Below are 14,074 nucleotides of genomic sequence, written 5' to 3' on the forward strand. Positions count from 1 at the left end.
CCGCGGTGTGCCGCGGTGGCTCGGGCTCCGGCGCGTGAGGGCGGGCGGCGGCGGCGGCGGCGGCGACGGCGAGGCCGGCGGGTGTGGGCGTGAGTGCGGCGGGGCGCGCGGGGCCCGCGGGCGCTGTGCCTGCCGCTCGCCTCCCGCGCCGCTGCAGCCGTCCGTGGACCCTGCCTCCCAGCTCCGTGCAGCTTTGTTCCTCGCGGCGGTGGTCGCCTCGTTGCCTGGCCGGTGCCCCTGGCCCCGGGCGCTTTGTCTTTCTCCTCTGCTCCTCGCGACCCTCTACCCCCGGCCCTTTGTTTCGCCGTCTTGGGCGCTTTGTCTGACCCGTAGCGCCCCGCATCCCTTTTCCGTCTCTTCTCCTCCGCTCCCTTGCTCCTTTGTTTTGCCCCAGTCTACCCGGCAGTCCAGTGACCTACCACAGTTTAGACACCAGGTTTCTGACTTTTAATTTTTCTTGAATTGTATTTCTCATGTGTTTCCCCTCTTTCATTTCTGCTTGATCTTTCGTCGCCCCCAGAGGCTTTTGTCTCCCCGACCCAGTGGTTTATTTCCTCGCACTCCCCCCGTCACCATCCCGCTCCCATCATCGGTTGATTTATCCACTACCCACGGTGTATGTCTGCTGAACTGTCTCAGCGCGGAGGACTCCATCTGGTGCTTCTAAGGGCAGACCCTGCGGGGTGTTGTTTTAGTGGGTCTGAAAGATGCATGGTGATACTTAGTTTCCTCCCCGGCTCCACTCCTCCCTCCGCATCCCTTTCTCTCGGGATTACAATGTCTTCAGTTTTCTTTGCGGTTTCTGGGCCCGTAGTTGTTTTGCTTGCTAACAGTAGCCCTGGAAAAGAGTCTGTGATGGTTCTTGCCCACCTGCCCCGCCGCTCTCGCCCTCCCCTCGGTTCCGGACGGCCTAGGCCAAGGGCAGCAGTCTGTAGCTTTGCATCTGGGTTACCTGAGGATGGGCGAAAGGTATTTAAGACGTTCAAAGGAGACGCAAGGTATTTTTTTCTGTTGGTGTTTGAGAATAGTTTCGGATACCATGTTAGATACTCATTTGATGTGTAAGTAGGAGTTGCGTGAATTTTGTTGTTAAAAACTTGTGAGTGTTGGGATGGAGAATTTCAGTATTTTCTAGAATGTATATCTAGAGTCTGGTTAACTTTTGTTTTATAAAAAGGAAGGAAGACATTCTGCTTGGGAATTGATTTGATATAAATGTTTTGTTTTTTTCTTAAGCACCAGATAGGCACAGTTATGTGGATTTTGCTCTGTATATTTATGAAAACCCTTCTGTTCCTTTATTCGGGTTGAAATGAGGAGAGCACTTAAGAGTGCAGTTTCTGGTTGATGAATACTGTTTCTAGGATCTTTCTGAACTATATTAATAAAATGCAATTAAAAGTTATATAAGTAATAGTCTTAAGGAAGATTGTCTTAAAGTTAGTTACGTGCATTTCCTAATATGTTAAAGGAACATTACGTGGTTCCAAATTCTCATTGTTACGTTAGTGTTAAAATCTTGGTGGTGGTGTATTTTAATGGCTTGAATTATTCTAGTGCTCAGAATATGAGATATTAGACTTACCAGGATAACTAGAATGAATATATTCAGGGTTTTAAAAATTACTATTTTTCTCCTATTGGCCACTATTTTTAGAAGATATGTTACTTAAAGAATCATTTTGTCATGTCATTTCATTTGTAAACTGATGTTCCTCATAAGATGCTGAGAGAATTTACAAGATCTAGTCTGAGGAATATTGGTGGACTGAAAAACTTTTTTTTTTTTTTGGCTGATGATTGTGGTTAAAATTAGTAATTTAAATTTTAATTAATGGAAATCATAGTTTCGTGATTTATACTGGGAGGTGTATGAAAATTTGCAGTTTAGTTTCCATGAGTGGATTTTACCAATAACCATTTGCTTCCCTTGTTCTTAGTGCATAATCATCCTTTGGAAGTAAAATTGTTGAGCACACTGTTGGTTCTGAATGGAAGATATTTTATTCTGACTTGTACACACACACACACACACACACACACACACACACACAAGGGCAACTTTTACATTTTGCATTTTATTTCTAAATCATGTACTTTTTCGTGACATAAGGCCTTTATTTTGTGACTAAAAATAAAACAGTATCTTTACTAAATTAAATTATATCCAGCAGCATATATAGAAATATACAGTATGAGTTGTAGCAGGAGAACTTTCATTCTGAATATAGACTATAAAATCTTTAAATTTGTCATCCAAGTGTATTGCAGATAGGTCTATGGAAAATTTATTTTCAGGAAAAAATGTGGAGACACATTTGCAGTAATTTAGGATTGATTCTAAATATGCTTCTAGGCATTAAATTTCATGCATTAGGTTTGCTGAAAGGCTGCCTTTTACTCTATACCAACAGATTTCTATCGATATCTTTTAAGTGGCTAGAATATAAAAAAATGGTTTAGATAAAAAGCTTCTCTTGCCACATGTAATTCATTAAATACTTTTTGGGAGACTAGATTGGTAAGGCATTAGAAAAAAGGATTTTGGTAGTTCTTTCATATCTTCTTAATTCTGGTATGTGGTAATTTTTAAATTAAAACTTCGGGTTTGGATTTAAAGCATTATTTTGCATTTTGCTTCCTCCTAATACTAAATTTCAGCTAGGGGCAGTTTTTTCTCATGGATTGACTTAAAGTTGTTATTTTTGGCATCTGGCTTTGTGATTATTTCCAAGTTACTATACTTCCCCTCAGCCAGTTTCCTAACTGTGTAGTAAAATGGGAATTGTAATACTTGCCCTATCTGTACAGGATTGCTGTGCATTAAGATTTGCAGAGAATATCCTTGGATATAAGGGATGGTTGGGGTCTAGGAATTGTTGCTGAATAAGTAGGTCATGTTTTATAGGAAATCAAATGAGAGGTTATGAACTCTACTCGGTTCTTGGCAAGTTACAGTGGTGATGGTAGGATGAAAAAAATCCGAATGTGTATTATAGTTTGGGTAATAAAGCAGATACTTTTTATTCTTATAAACTTGAGGGAGAGGGACATGTGAAACAAATGATAGGGTGGTATTTTGTGTGTGTGTTTGTGTGTGTGTGTAAAAGATTGAAGATCTGTCAAACCTAAATGTAATAACACATTGTAACTTATGAGATGACTTTCTTCTTGACTTCTTTCAAAATAAAATAGTAGCATAAAATGTTTTCACAGACTCTAGGCCAATTATTAACAGTAATGACAATTTTAACAATACTTTTTTTTTTTTAATGCTTTGTCATTTACTCTCAAGAATATTTCTGACAATTAGGGCTCTATTTGCAGACTTGAATCTTGGCCTTAAGAAAGTGTTTTGCATTTGGGGACGCTCTATAATAGTATTTTTTTGAATGAATGAACCGAACCCTGTTGCTGCTCTATTCCTAGTAAGTAGCATCAAGACCAGCTGGTTCCCTAAGCCAGAATTCTGGATTCCTCTTTCACATTAACTCTTTACATTTTTTTTTTCTCTATGCACCTTGTTTTTCAGTTTTTATTTTGAGGTCATGGGCATATTTTACATAATAATGCAAAAAAATTCAACTAAAATTAAAAGACCCTAAATATTGTCACCAGTATACAACAAATCTCACTTTATAAACAATTTACAGATTTACCAGTACAGGAAATATTTTCAATAACTTCAAACCACAGTAATATAATGAACATTTGTAATGAGAGAAACTAAAATTCAAAACAAAATTGTATATGCAGAAAGGGATATTAAGAAACAAATAAAATAGCAAAATCAAACAAAAATACCGTTACCATTGATGTCTCAATGAACTTTACTTCAGTATAAATGGATAGTTGAAAAAAAGTTATCAGTTATGGAAAATTTTCAGCAGGTACATCTGAAAACAATGAAAACTTTAAATTTTGTGAATTTGCTATCTCAATAATCCTCAATAGCTGCTAAAATTATAACATAAAAAGTTAATGGAGAATGTTATGATAGATGGAACAGATTAGAAACCCCTAAACGTAATGTTTAAATTTATCATCATTAATAAAAGAGCAGCATATATTATGGGCATATTGATATTGTGAGATAAAAGGTTATTTCACCAGCATTTTTTGCAAAACAATAGAAACAGAATTCAGTTAACTCTTTACATTTAATCACTAAGAACTCACAATTTTCCCTTCTGAGAGATCTCTTAATTCTATTTCCTTCCTCTTCACCGCCACAGTTGTATTATCATATCTCACCTGGATTATTGCAGTTATTTTGGCAGACACCTAATTTTCTGCTTCCAGACTCACACCCTTCATCTGCATCCACATGCTGCCTAGCAATTTTTCTAAAGAGTAAATCTGATCACTTCACTCCCCAGTGAAAAAACCTTTCAATGGCTCCCCCTAGCAGCCTTCATTAAAAGAGGCAACAAAGCAGCAGAGGGTCATGAGCTCACATTTAGGATTTAATCTGAATTGGGTTCCAATTTGTCTGCCACTTAAAACTTTAACTGTGTAACACTGACAAGTTATCTGATCTTCTTTTGCCCTTTCCTACAAGTTCAAGAATCTTAAAGATTGTTGTGAAGATTACATGAGATAATGTATGAAAGCATTTAGTAGGATCCCTGGCACATAGCAAATGCTCAAAAAAAAAAAAGCTAGTGTGGGCTATAGGGTATTCCACAAATGATATATATTTACCTCTTCTCCATCTGAATTATTTGCTTTAGTAGGTCAGGGGACATTCTCATTTGATCTACCAGACTGATTGAGTGCCCCTGCATACTAAATTTTAATCATCACACCCAAAGCTGTTAGCTGCTTGGTGGCAATTATTTTCTTCTTAATCATTTTAAATTCTTATACCTAGAAGAGCACCTCACACAAGGTAGGGACTCAGTAAAAAAGGTTTTTTGAACAAAATGATTTGTATATTGAAAGATTGGTCAAGATGGTTCATGTAAGGCAAATTTGATGCACGTATTTGCTTTGGATTCAGGGAGAAATTTAGTTGTTGAATATCCAAGGAACTTTGTATTTTCAGCTACAGGGAGTCTCAGCCCCTGAGAGCAACATGATAGCAAGGCTCTTAGGCCAAATTTCTTTTTGGAGTATTAGAAAAACTACATTATATTGTTTGTACAAAACTGACAAGCTCGTGTCTCACATTTTGTTTTTTTGTGTGTAATTTTTCTATCAAGTACTTCTCAAAACATTCCATTATTTTTAAGTATTTTAATTACTTTTTAGATACTTAAATATCTAAGCAAGAGGATATACATTAAATCTTAGGACACTGTAGATTGCTTTGAAAGCTTGTTACCTTTTTTGGGGGATCCATGTCTTAGAACCAAATAATATGTAAATTGATGATCTATGGGAAGATTCAGCTCTCATGAATATATTACACTTACAGGTAATTTCTCCAGGTTTAAGGTTCTACCTCTGTAAAATAGGGAACACGGTAATAGTCTTGTGCTTATCTTCCAGGCACACTGTGACTATCAAGTAAAATAAAATATATGACATTTATAAGGCTTAATGGAACTGTGTATGAAAGTGATTTTAAATAGTAAAGTACACTATACAAATATTTAAATTATTTTAACAATTTCTTTTGGTAACCCTTTATAGCTAAGATTCAAGATGGATTTTCAGTTCCATAACCTATGGTTTGTGGGTCATGTTTTAGGAAGGCAGCAATGTATTTATTGCAGAGGACTGCAACTCTTGAAATATGTGCTTTGGCATTTCAAGCAGATACATCTGGTAAATTATTGCTTGGCTATGGATGTTGTCATTGAGTCACCCCCAGCTCTTTGATGTCTACTTCTTACTGCTTTCTTCTCATCTTGAACAGCCATAACATTGTAGGAATACTGAATGCCAAAACTGTTACTTTTCTCAGATCCTTACCCTGCCCACAGTTTTTGATGCCGCTTGGGCCTGGCCCAACATCACTGTATAGCTTTTGCCACATTGAGCCTGTTTCTGCTTTAGGGGATGAAATGATATTCTAGTCATCTGGTAAGGGGTAATGCATTTTTCCCAAGCATATCAAACTTGCTACTAGGGAAAAGCAGGCATCAGAGGGACTCTGGGTTGGTTTGAGTAAGTAGTAGTAATTACTTATCTGTATCAATATTTATGAAGGTTTATTGCATTGAGGCTATCCACTGTGATAAGCATGACAGCCTTCCTGTCAAATTGGTATTGCTCGTGGCATTCTTGGGAATATTAACAGTTTTTTAAGTTTATAGAAAGAAAACATAGAAAATACTGCTTCTTAGGCGTTCTTCCAAAGTTGCAAAAGCCTTGTGGTGAAAGTTCGCACCTGTTGCATGTGAAGTGGGATACGCTAGAAAATAAAGTTGACCTGTGCTTTTTAATGCCCCTTCCCATTCTTCCTCTTCTATATTCAGTAGTTTTAATTTGGATTTAGAGATCATGTTTATTTGTGCATTGTTAATTGAATATTAAACAGAATTGAGATTGAATAAGAATATTTTCTCATGAAAAGTTTATATAGGCAGGAAAACCATTTTCTCACCCTCTAAAACCCTGTTATTCTTTTTATTAGTGTGGTAAAGATTATGTTATATGGCTGCAATATTTGTTGCCTTTAAGAAGTATAGAACTTATGTTGTGAATTTTTTTTAAGTAATTAAAACACCATATTTTGGCGCTTGCCTCATTTGCTCCAGAACGTACTGGATTTAAGCTCTAGAACAAAAATATCTTTTCATTATTGAAAAACTGCAGACTCAGTGTAAGATCTTACTTTGAAGCATCCTTTTTCTACCATTTGACTTTTGATTTGATCGTGAGTAAATAATTTCACATGTTGCTGATCCAAACACATAACTGGAGGAGGTGGAAACATTGAGGTCCCAAGACATGATGGATTAAGGGAAATGAGGAGCTCATTATTTAGAGGCCTGCTTCTATTTTTATGTTAATAACAGTTATTACATAAACAGTTATTTGTTACTACATACTGGTCATATAAAGATAGCTAAGAAGTGGTCTGTGACGCTCATATAAAATAAGGGAGATTATGATAAGTACTATAACATGTATGTATGATGGTGGGAATGCAGAGGTATGACTGATTCTCTCTAATTGGAGGAGGTTTCATAGAAAAGGTGAGAGTTGATAGAAAATGGTAGGAAGTAAAACTGGAGAAATGGTTGGGGATGTAGCTTAGAGGACCTTGACTGCTAAGCTAAGGGTTTGAATGTCATTTAGTGATGCCTGGGGTAAGTGACATTGAAGGTATTTGAAGAGATGCTAGTGGATGCAACTAGTGTAAAGCACATTGAAGGAAGGTCTCATTTTGGTGGTAGTTCTGGGAATGGAAAGACAACAGACCTTTTTTTGATGCAGGGTAATTTAGGGAGCTTTGAAATCAGTGTTCTTATTATGTTACTATCACTAAAGTACATCTATGACTGTGAGCTTGCTACTTATCTAAGTCTTTTCCCTTGTCTAAAAAAATGGGAAAAAATGACTTCCTGGTATTGATATGAGGGTTAAAAGAGATAAAGGATTTAAAATGCCTAGCTCAGCATCTTCAAGATCTTGTGGTATGCGGTAGTTTCTTAGACTTTGCACCCAAAGCATAAGCAACAAAAGAAAAAAAAAACCCAGATAAATGGGACCTCTTCAAAATTGAATACTTCTTTGCTTCCAAGGACTCTGTCAAAAAATGTGAAAAGACTGCTTTCTCATGAAAGAAAACATTTGGAAGACATATATCTGACAAGAGTTTACTATCCAGAATATATAAAGAAATCCTACAACACAATGATAGAAAGACAAACAGCCCAGTTTAAAAATGGGTGAAAGACTTGAATAGACATGTCTCCCAAGAGGAAATATAAACAGCTAAAAAGCACCTGAAAAGATGCTCAACATCACTAGCTATTAGGGAAATACAAATCAAAACCACAATGAGATATAATTTCACACACCACTATTGAAAAAACAGAAAACTCGAAGTATTGGAGAGGATGTGGAGAAATAAGGACACTTTTATTCTACTGCTGGTGGAAATATAAAATGGTGCAACCGCTGTGGAAGACAGTTTGGTGGTTCCTCAAGAAACTTAGTGGCATTTTTCACAATTGCTAAAAGATGGAAACAACTCAAGTGTCCATCAGCTGATGAATGGGTAAACAAAATGTGGTATATACATACAATGGGATATTATTTGGCTGTAAGAAGACCATGAAGTCCTGATGCATGCGACAACATGGATGAACCTTGAAGACATTATGTTGAGTAAAGTAAGTCAGACACAAAAGGGCAAATATTGTTTGATCTCATGAATATGAACTAAATATAACTACAAATTCATGAAATTAATATTCAGAATTTAGGTTACTAGGAGATAGAATGAGGGTAGAGAATGGGAAGCTGATGCTTAATTTGTACAGAATTTTTAGTAATAAGATTGATGGCAAATGTTTGGAAATGGATAGAGGTGATGACAGTAGAACATTATTTTGAGTGTAATAGTGCTGAATCGTGTGTGATTGTGGTTGGGGAAGTTTACAGTTGTGTAAAAGAAAGCTAGAGGATGAAACATGGGACTGTATGCCCAAGTGAACAATGTTGTGGATTGTGAAGGTTGTTAATAATAAAAATATAAGAATGTTTTTCTATGAACTAGAACAAATGTATGTCACTGTTACAAGGTATTAATCATAAGGTGGTATAGGGGAAAAATACACCTAATGCAAACTATGGACTATAGTTAACAGTAATATAATATTTTTCCATCATCTATAGCAATGGTAACACACCAGTGCTAAAGGTCAGTAATGGGGTTGGGGGTGGGGTGTATAGGAGGTATGTTTTTTTCCCTTTTTGAAGCAGTGAAAATATTCTTAAATTGATTGTGACACACATTTGATGAAAGCGCAACTCTGTGATTATACTGAAAGCCATTGATTGTACACTTTGGATTGTATGTTGGGGAAATAAAACTACTTTAATTAAAAAAATAAAAAGACTCAAATCTAGCCTAAATTAATTCAGTGTGTGGACTGGTATGAGAACTTGAACATTAACACAAATTACTTTGCTTTTCAAAGTAAAACTGAAATTTTAAAGAAAACTTGATGGTGGCAATATCTAACAAATAATTTGGTTCACTGTATCATAAATATTGGATTTCTTATTTCCCACACCAGACTGTGAAGTCTTTAAGAATGAGAATGGAAGGTAAGGGGACTGAGTCTTTATTGCTTCTTACAACCTAAACGCTTAATATAGTGGCTAATATAGAAGTGATTTGAGAACAATTAGTTGCTAAAATTGTATGATGGAACTAGGTAATAATGATGGTAGTACAATAATGCCACTGAATTGTACACTTTAAAATGGTTGAAATGGCAGATTTTATGGTATGTTTATTTTACCATGATGAAAAATAAAAGCCTGGCTCAGTTCTGGGAGTAGTAGTTGTTCATTAAATAGACCCCCTCCTCCTTTTTAAATTGGAGTTTTTGGAGGTTTACAGAAAAATTATACAGAAAATACAGAATTCTCATATACCCTCTGCCCACTCTTTTCCCTACTATTAACATTTTGCATTAGTGTGATACTTTTTTTTTACAAATGATGAAACAGTGTTATTATAATTATGCTATTAACCATAGTCCATAGTGTACATTAGGGCTCTCTCTTTGTGTTGTGCAGTTCTGTGTTGTTTCTTTTTAAAGTTTTTATTCTAGTAACCTGTATACAACTTAAAATTTCCCATTTTAACTATTTTCAACTATACAACTCAGAAGTTAATTACATTCACAGTGTTGTGCTGCATGATCACCATTCATTCCTAAAACCTTTCTATCACCCAAATGGTAACTCTGTATCAATTAAGCATTAACTCCCCATTCCCTAACTCTGCCCTGGTATCCTGTACTCTTGTTTTCTGATTCTGTGAATTTGCGTTTTAATTATGTTTCATCAGTGAGATCACTGTTGGTAGTTTATTACACACAACAAGGTGTCTTTAAGGTAGAATTTAAAGCATGAGGTGGGGGTGGGTAAGAGAGGGTGGGGGGAAAAAAGCTGAATGATTGAAACCTAGGGTGATAAAGTAATTAGAAATGGGAAAGTTTGAGTGAGATGAGCAGGTTTATTAGAATCTACCTAACAAAGTGTTTTGTTTATTTTAGGTTTTTAATAAATGGTGAATACTTTGCATACCTCTGCCATAACACTTAACATTGCATTGCTATTATATGTCTGTATGATTGTTTAATTTGTCTGCAAAGCAGTGAATTTCATAAGGACAGGGACAGTATCTTATCTAGCATAATTATGGAGTAAATAATACCTGTTAGAATGTTACTTGATTGAAACAATGACTTGAATGGATTTAGTAATATTTAACACTTGCCACTAGGTGGCACTTAGTTTAAGATATAAGGCTGACTTCCAGTGTAGATAGCCATTTTCTGGACTATACTTTCTGAAGTGGAATATGAAGCATAAATCAAGTAGAAAACTCACTTGGAGTGTTGAATGATAGAATAGTGTAATGGCATTGGAATATGTCAGGCAGAAATAAACTGAAGAGCGACTTGGAATTTACCAAGTGACCAAATGCTCCCAACTCAATGTGCTTAGAGTGAATCAAGGTAGTTCGATTTTAAGCAGTGACTTCTGTTGTTGAGATTGTTAGACTGTTTTAAAAGAGATTGGGGATTTTTTTCATAGAGGTTTTAATGAAAGATGATGTTGAACTATCGTCTGTACTGGGCATAGATCCTATGTTCTCTTAGTTATATTCTGGCATATTGTACTATCCCTGTTGTGAATTAACATACCACAGAATGATAACTACATCCTGTGTGACAAGCTAACACTGTATATTATTAAATCTGGTAGATTCAGGACATTTCAGAGCTAGAAAAGACCTTACTTTCATGTGTTTTAAATTAAACACTCATTTTAAAGGCAAAGAAATGTAGGCATAGACAAATAATTTACAGTTGGCTGAGACACATTCAGTGACTGAGCTGAGATTCGTTCCTGTTTTGTTTGTTTGGAGGGCAGCTTGTGTTTTTTTTAAAAACCCTTTCCATATCAGCTGCCTTTCTTTCTTTTTAAATTTTAATGTTATTATTATTTGTTTAATCCATGCATAATGTACAATCAATGGCTCACAATATCATCACAGTTGTGTATTCATCACCATGATCATTTTTAGAACATTTGCATCACTCCAGAAAAGAAAAAATTCATACATCCCTACATCCCATATCCCTTACCCCTCCCTCTCATTGAACACTAGTGTTGCTATCTGCCCATTTTTTTACTCTTTATCCCCCATTATTTATTTATTTTTGATCTTTTTTTTTTACTCATCTGTAAAATAAAAAGATAAAAGGAGCATCGGACACAAAGTTTTCACAATCCCACCGTCACATTGTAAACGTTGTATCTGTATACAGTTGTCTTCAAGAATCAAGGCAACTGGAACACAGCTCAACAGTTTCAGGTACGTCCCTCCAGCCACTCCAATACACCATAAACTAAAAAGGAATATCTGTAAAATGCATAAGAATAACCTCCAGATTATCCTCTCGACTCTGCTGATATCTCTCAGCCACTGAAACTTTATTTTGGTTCATTTCTCTTCCCCCTTTTGGTCAAGAAGGCTTTCTCAATCCCATGATGCTGGGTCCTGACTCATCCTGGGAGTGCTACCGCACATTGCCAGAGAGGTTTACACCCCTGGGAGTCATGTCCCATGTTGGGGGGCTGGGGGAGGAGGGCAGTGAGTTCACCTGCTGAGTTGACTTAGAGAGAGGCCACATCTGTGCAACAAAAGGGGTTCTCTGGGAGTGGGCCATGGTGGCTCAGCAGGCAGCATTCACGCCTGCCATGCCGGAGACCTGGTTTGATTCCCGGCACCTGCCCATGCAAAAAAAAAAAAAAATAAAGGTTCTCTGGGGGTGATTCTTAGGCATGATTTTGAGTGGGTTTAACTTCTTATGCAGCTGCCTTTTAATGTTACATGCACTTTGCTTTTCATTTATTTATTTTTCTTTAAAATAGTCTCGCTTCCTATTTGTGTGGCTTTAGACCAAGAATCAGTGCTTTCAGCTCTCCGGCCTGGTTAGTGGAGTGCTGCTGCCAATGTTGCTTAATACATGGTCAGCTCCATGACTGCCTCTTCTTTCCTCCTTTGCTAGATTCCTGTTGTTGATGCTCTGTTTTATCTTGTATTTCTGACTGGCTAGGGTGGCTTCATTTAGAATATGGTTTTCCTCATTGAACACCTCCCCACTCACTCTGCGTAAGTTGTTCCCACTCAAGGACTGACTGAGTACAGTTACCCTTGGCTTGCTGCAGTCTTTGCCTCCTGCTTCCTTAACTTCTTTAATCCTCTCACCTATGCTAAACAGCAGCTATCTGCAAAGGTTCTGGAAGAGAAAGTAAAAGAGAGGAGAGTAAGAAGCAAGAGAAGGCTCTCATACAGGAAGAGAGACCACAACTTGAAATTTTATACTGTAAGGTGGGCTAGTTTATGAACTTGATTATGAACACAGTTGTAGTGTGTATGCCAAGACAATATTACTTTTCTGACTCTAGATTTCATTAAATCTGTTGTCTCTCATCAGTGCTTATCCAAATGCCAAGGACGTGAACTAAATCCATTTCAGCTTTCCAAAGATAGCAGTGATAATATTTGGTAATTTACTTATGACTTATAATAATGTGTTGTTATTTGATTAAATGGATAGCACTGAATTTCTAGAAATTAGTGGCTTTGCTGGTGTTAATGAAAAAAACCTGGTTAGTCAGTTTTCAAAGGCCATTTCATACTTTTTGGTCAGTAAGCCATTCTTTGGCCTGTCCCTTACCCCTATGTTAATGTTAATAAACAAGACTTTATTTTGAAATAATTTCAGGTTTACAGGACAGTTGCAAAAGTAATACAAAACCCATACAGAGAACTCCAGCATACCTCCTATCCAGATACATCTACCAACTTCTAATATTTTGCCGTTTGCCATATCTATTCATCTGTCCATCTGTCTATCTATTCATAGACATTTAATCTGTAATTTCATAGCTATAACTTCTGTAAGTTGTCAGTTGGTAAGTTAAATACATTTTAAATTACATTAGAATTTAAATTTATATTTGATGATAATTTAGAGTGCACAATTTATTCATTCTTGAACACTGAAAACTATTTTTAGCTTGTCTTCAAAATTATTTCAGGGAAGTGACTATCTCAAAATGAAAGGTTTTCTTAAGAGTTAGTTGGTTAAGGTCATCACTATACATTCATCTTGATTATTTTTCTTATAAAAGTAATGTGCTTGTTCTAAAAAATTGAAAGCTACATAAATATATCTTGTAAAGTGAGATGCTATTGCCCTTATACTAGGAAATAATTACCATTAACAGTTGGGAATATATTTATTATTATTAGTTTTTTAGTGGAAATGCTGACATTCTTATTAAAGATGTTAACAGTTTAGATGACAAAATAGTAAGAGGATCAGAAAACTGACATTTTTGTTGACTATCTACTGAGTTTGGCACTGTTCTCATTTTATCCTCAACTACATTGTGAGGGAGGTGGTATTTCCATTTTATAGATGAGAAGTTTGACATTCACATATTTAGTAATTTACTCAAGTTCACACAGCTTTTCCTCTACTTTTGCCTTTGCATTTACTATCCTGTACTGATAGAGCTTTTTCTTTGTCTCTCCACTTTAAATGGTAAACTCCTGGAAGCATCTCTGCTCACTTCTAGATGGTAAGACAGTCTCACATTATCAACAAGGTTAGTAGAAGGCTTTAAGAGGAAAGAAGATTAATTTCTTCCCTATGATATTACTTTTAAAGTGAATCTTTTCTAATTCAAAGTTAAACTTTACTACCCTTTTTTTCTCCAAAGTAGTTATGATTTTTTTTTATTGTGAAAAATGACATATACAAAAAAGCAATAAATTTCAAAGCACACCACAACATTTAGTTATAGAACAGATTTCAGAGTTTGGTATGGGTTACTGTTCAACAATTTTATGTTTTTC

General features: G+C 36.2%; 1 protein-coding gene across 8 annotated transcripts in view; it reads left to right on the forward strand.

Annotated features, from left to right (window-relative positions):
- Window positions 1-14,074, forward strand: part of RBPJ (recombination signal binding protein for immunoglobulin kappa J region) — a 312,323-nt gene that overhangs the window by 141,431 nt on the left and 156,818 nt on the right. Inside the window, exon 1 of one of the 8 annotated variants that reach the window (XM_077136538.1) lies at window positions 274-998. The exons of 6 other annotated variants lie outside the window; for them this stretch is intronic. In XM_077136538.1, the coding sequence (XP_076992653.1) occupies window positions 619-998 (380 nt within the window). In that variant the 5' untranslated portion in view covers window positions 274-618. Of the gene's footprint in view, window positions 1-273; window positions 999-14,074 lie in introns of those variants that run through there. One more of the 8 variants, XM_077136544.1, reaches the window with a different exon arrangement.

Source organism: Tamandua tetradactyla, chromosome 19 (assembly GCF_023851605.1).
Source record: "Tamandua tetradactyla isolate mTamTet1 chromosome 19, mTamTet1.pri, whole genome shotgun sequence".
Lineage (NCBI taxonomy): Eukaryota > Metazoa > Chordata > Mammalia > Pilosa > Myrmecophagidae > Tamandua > Tamandua tetradactyla.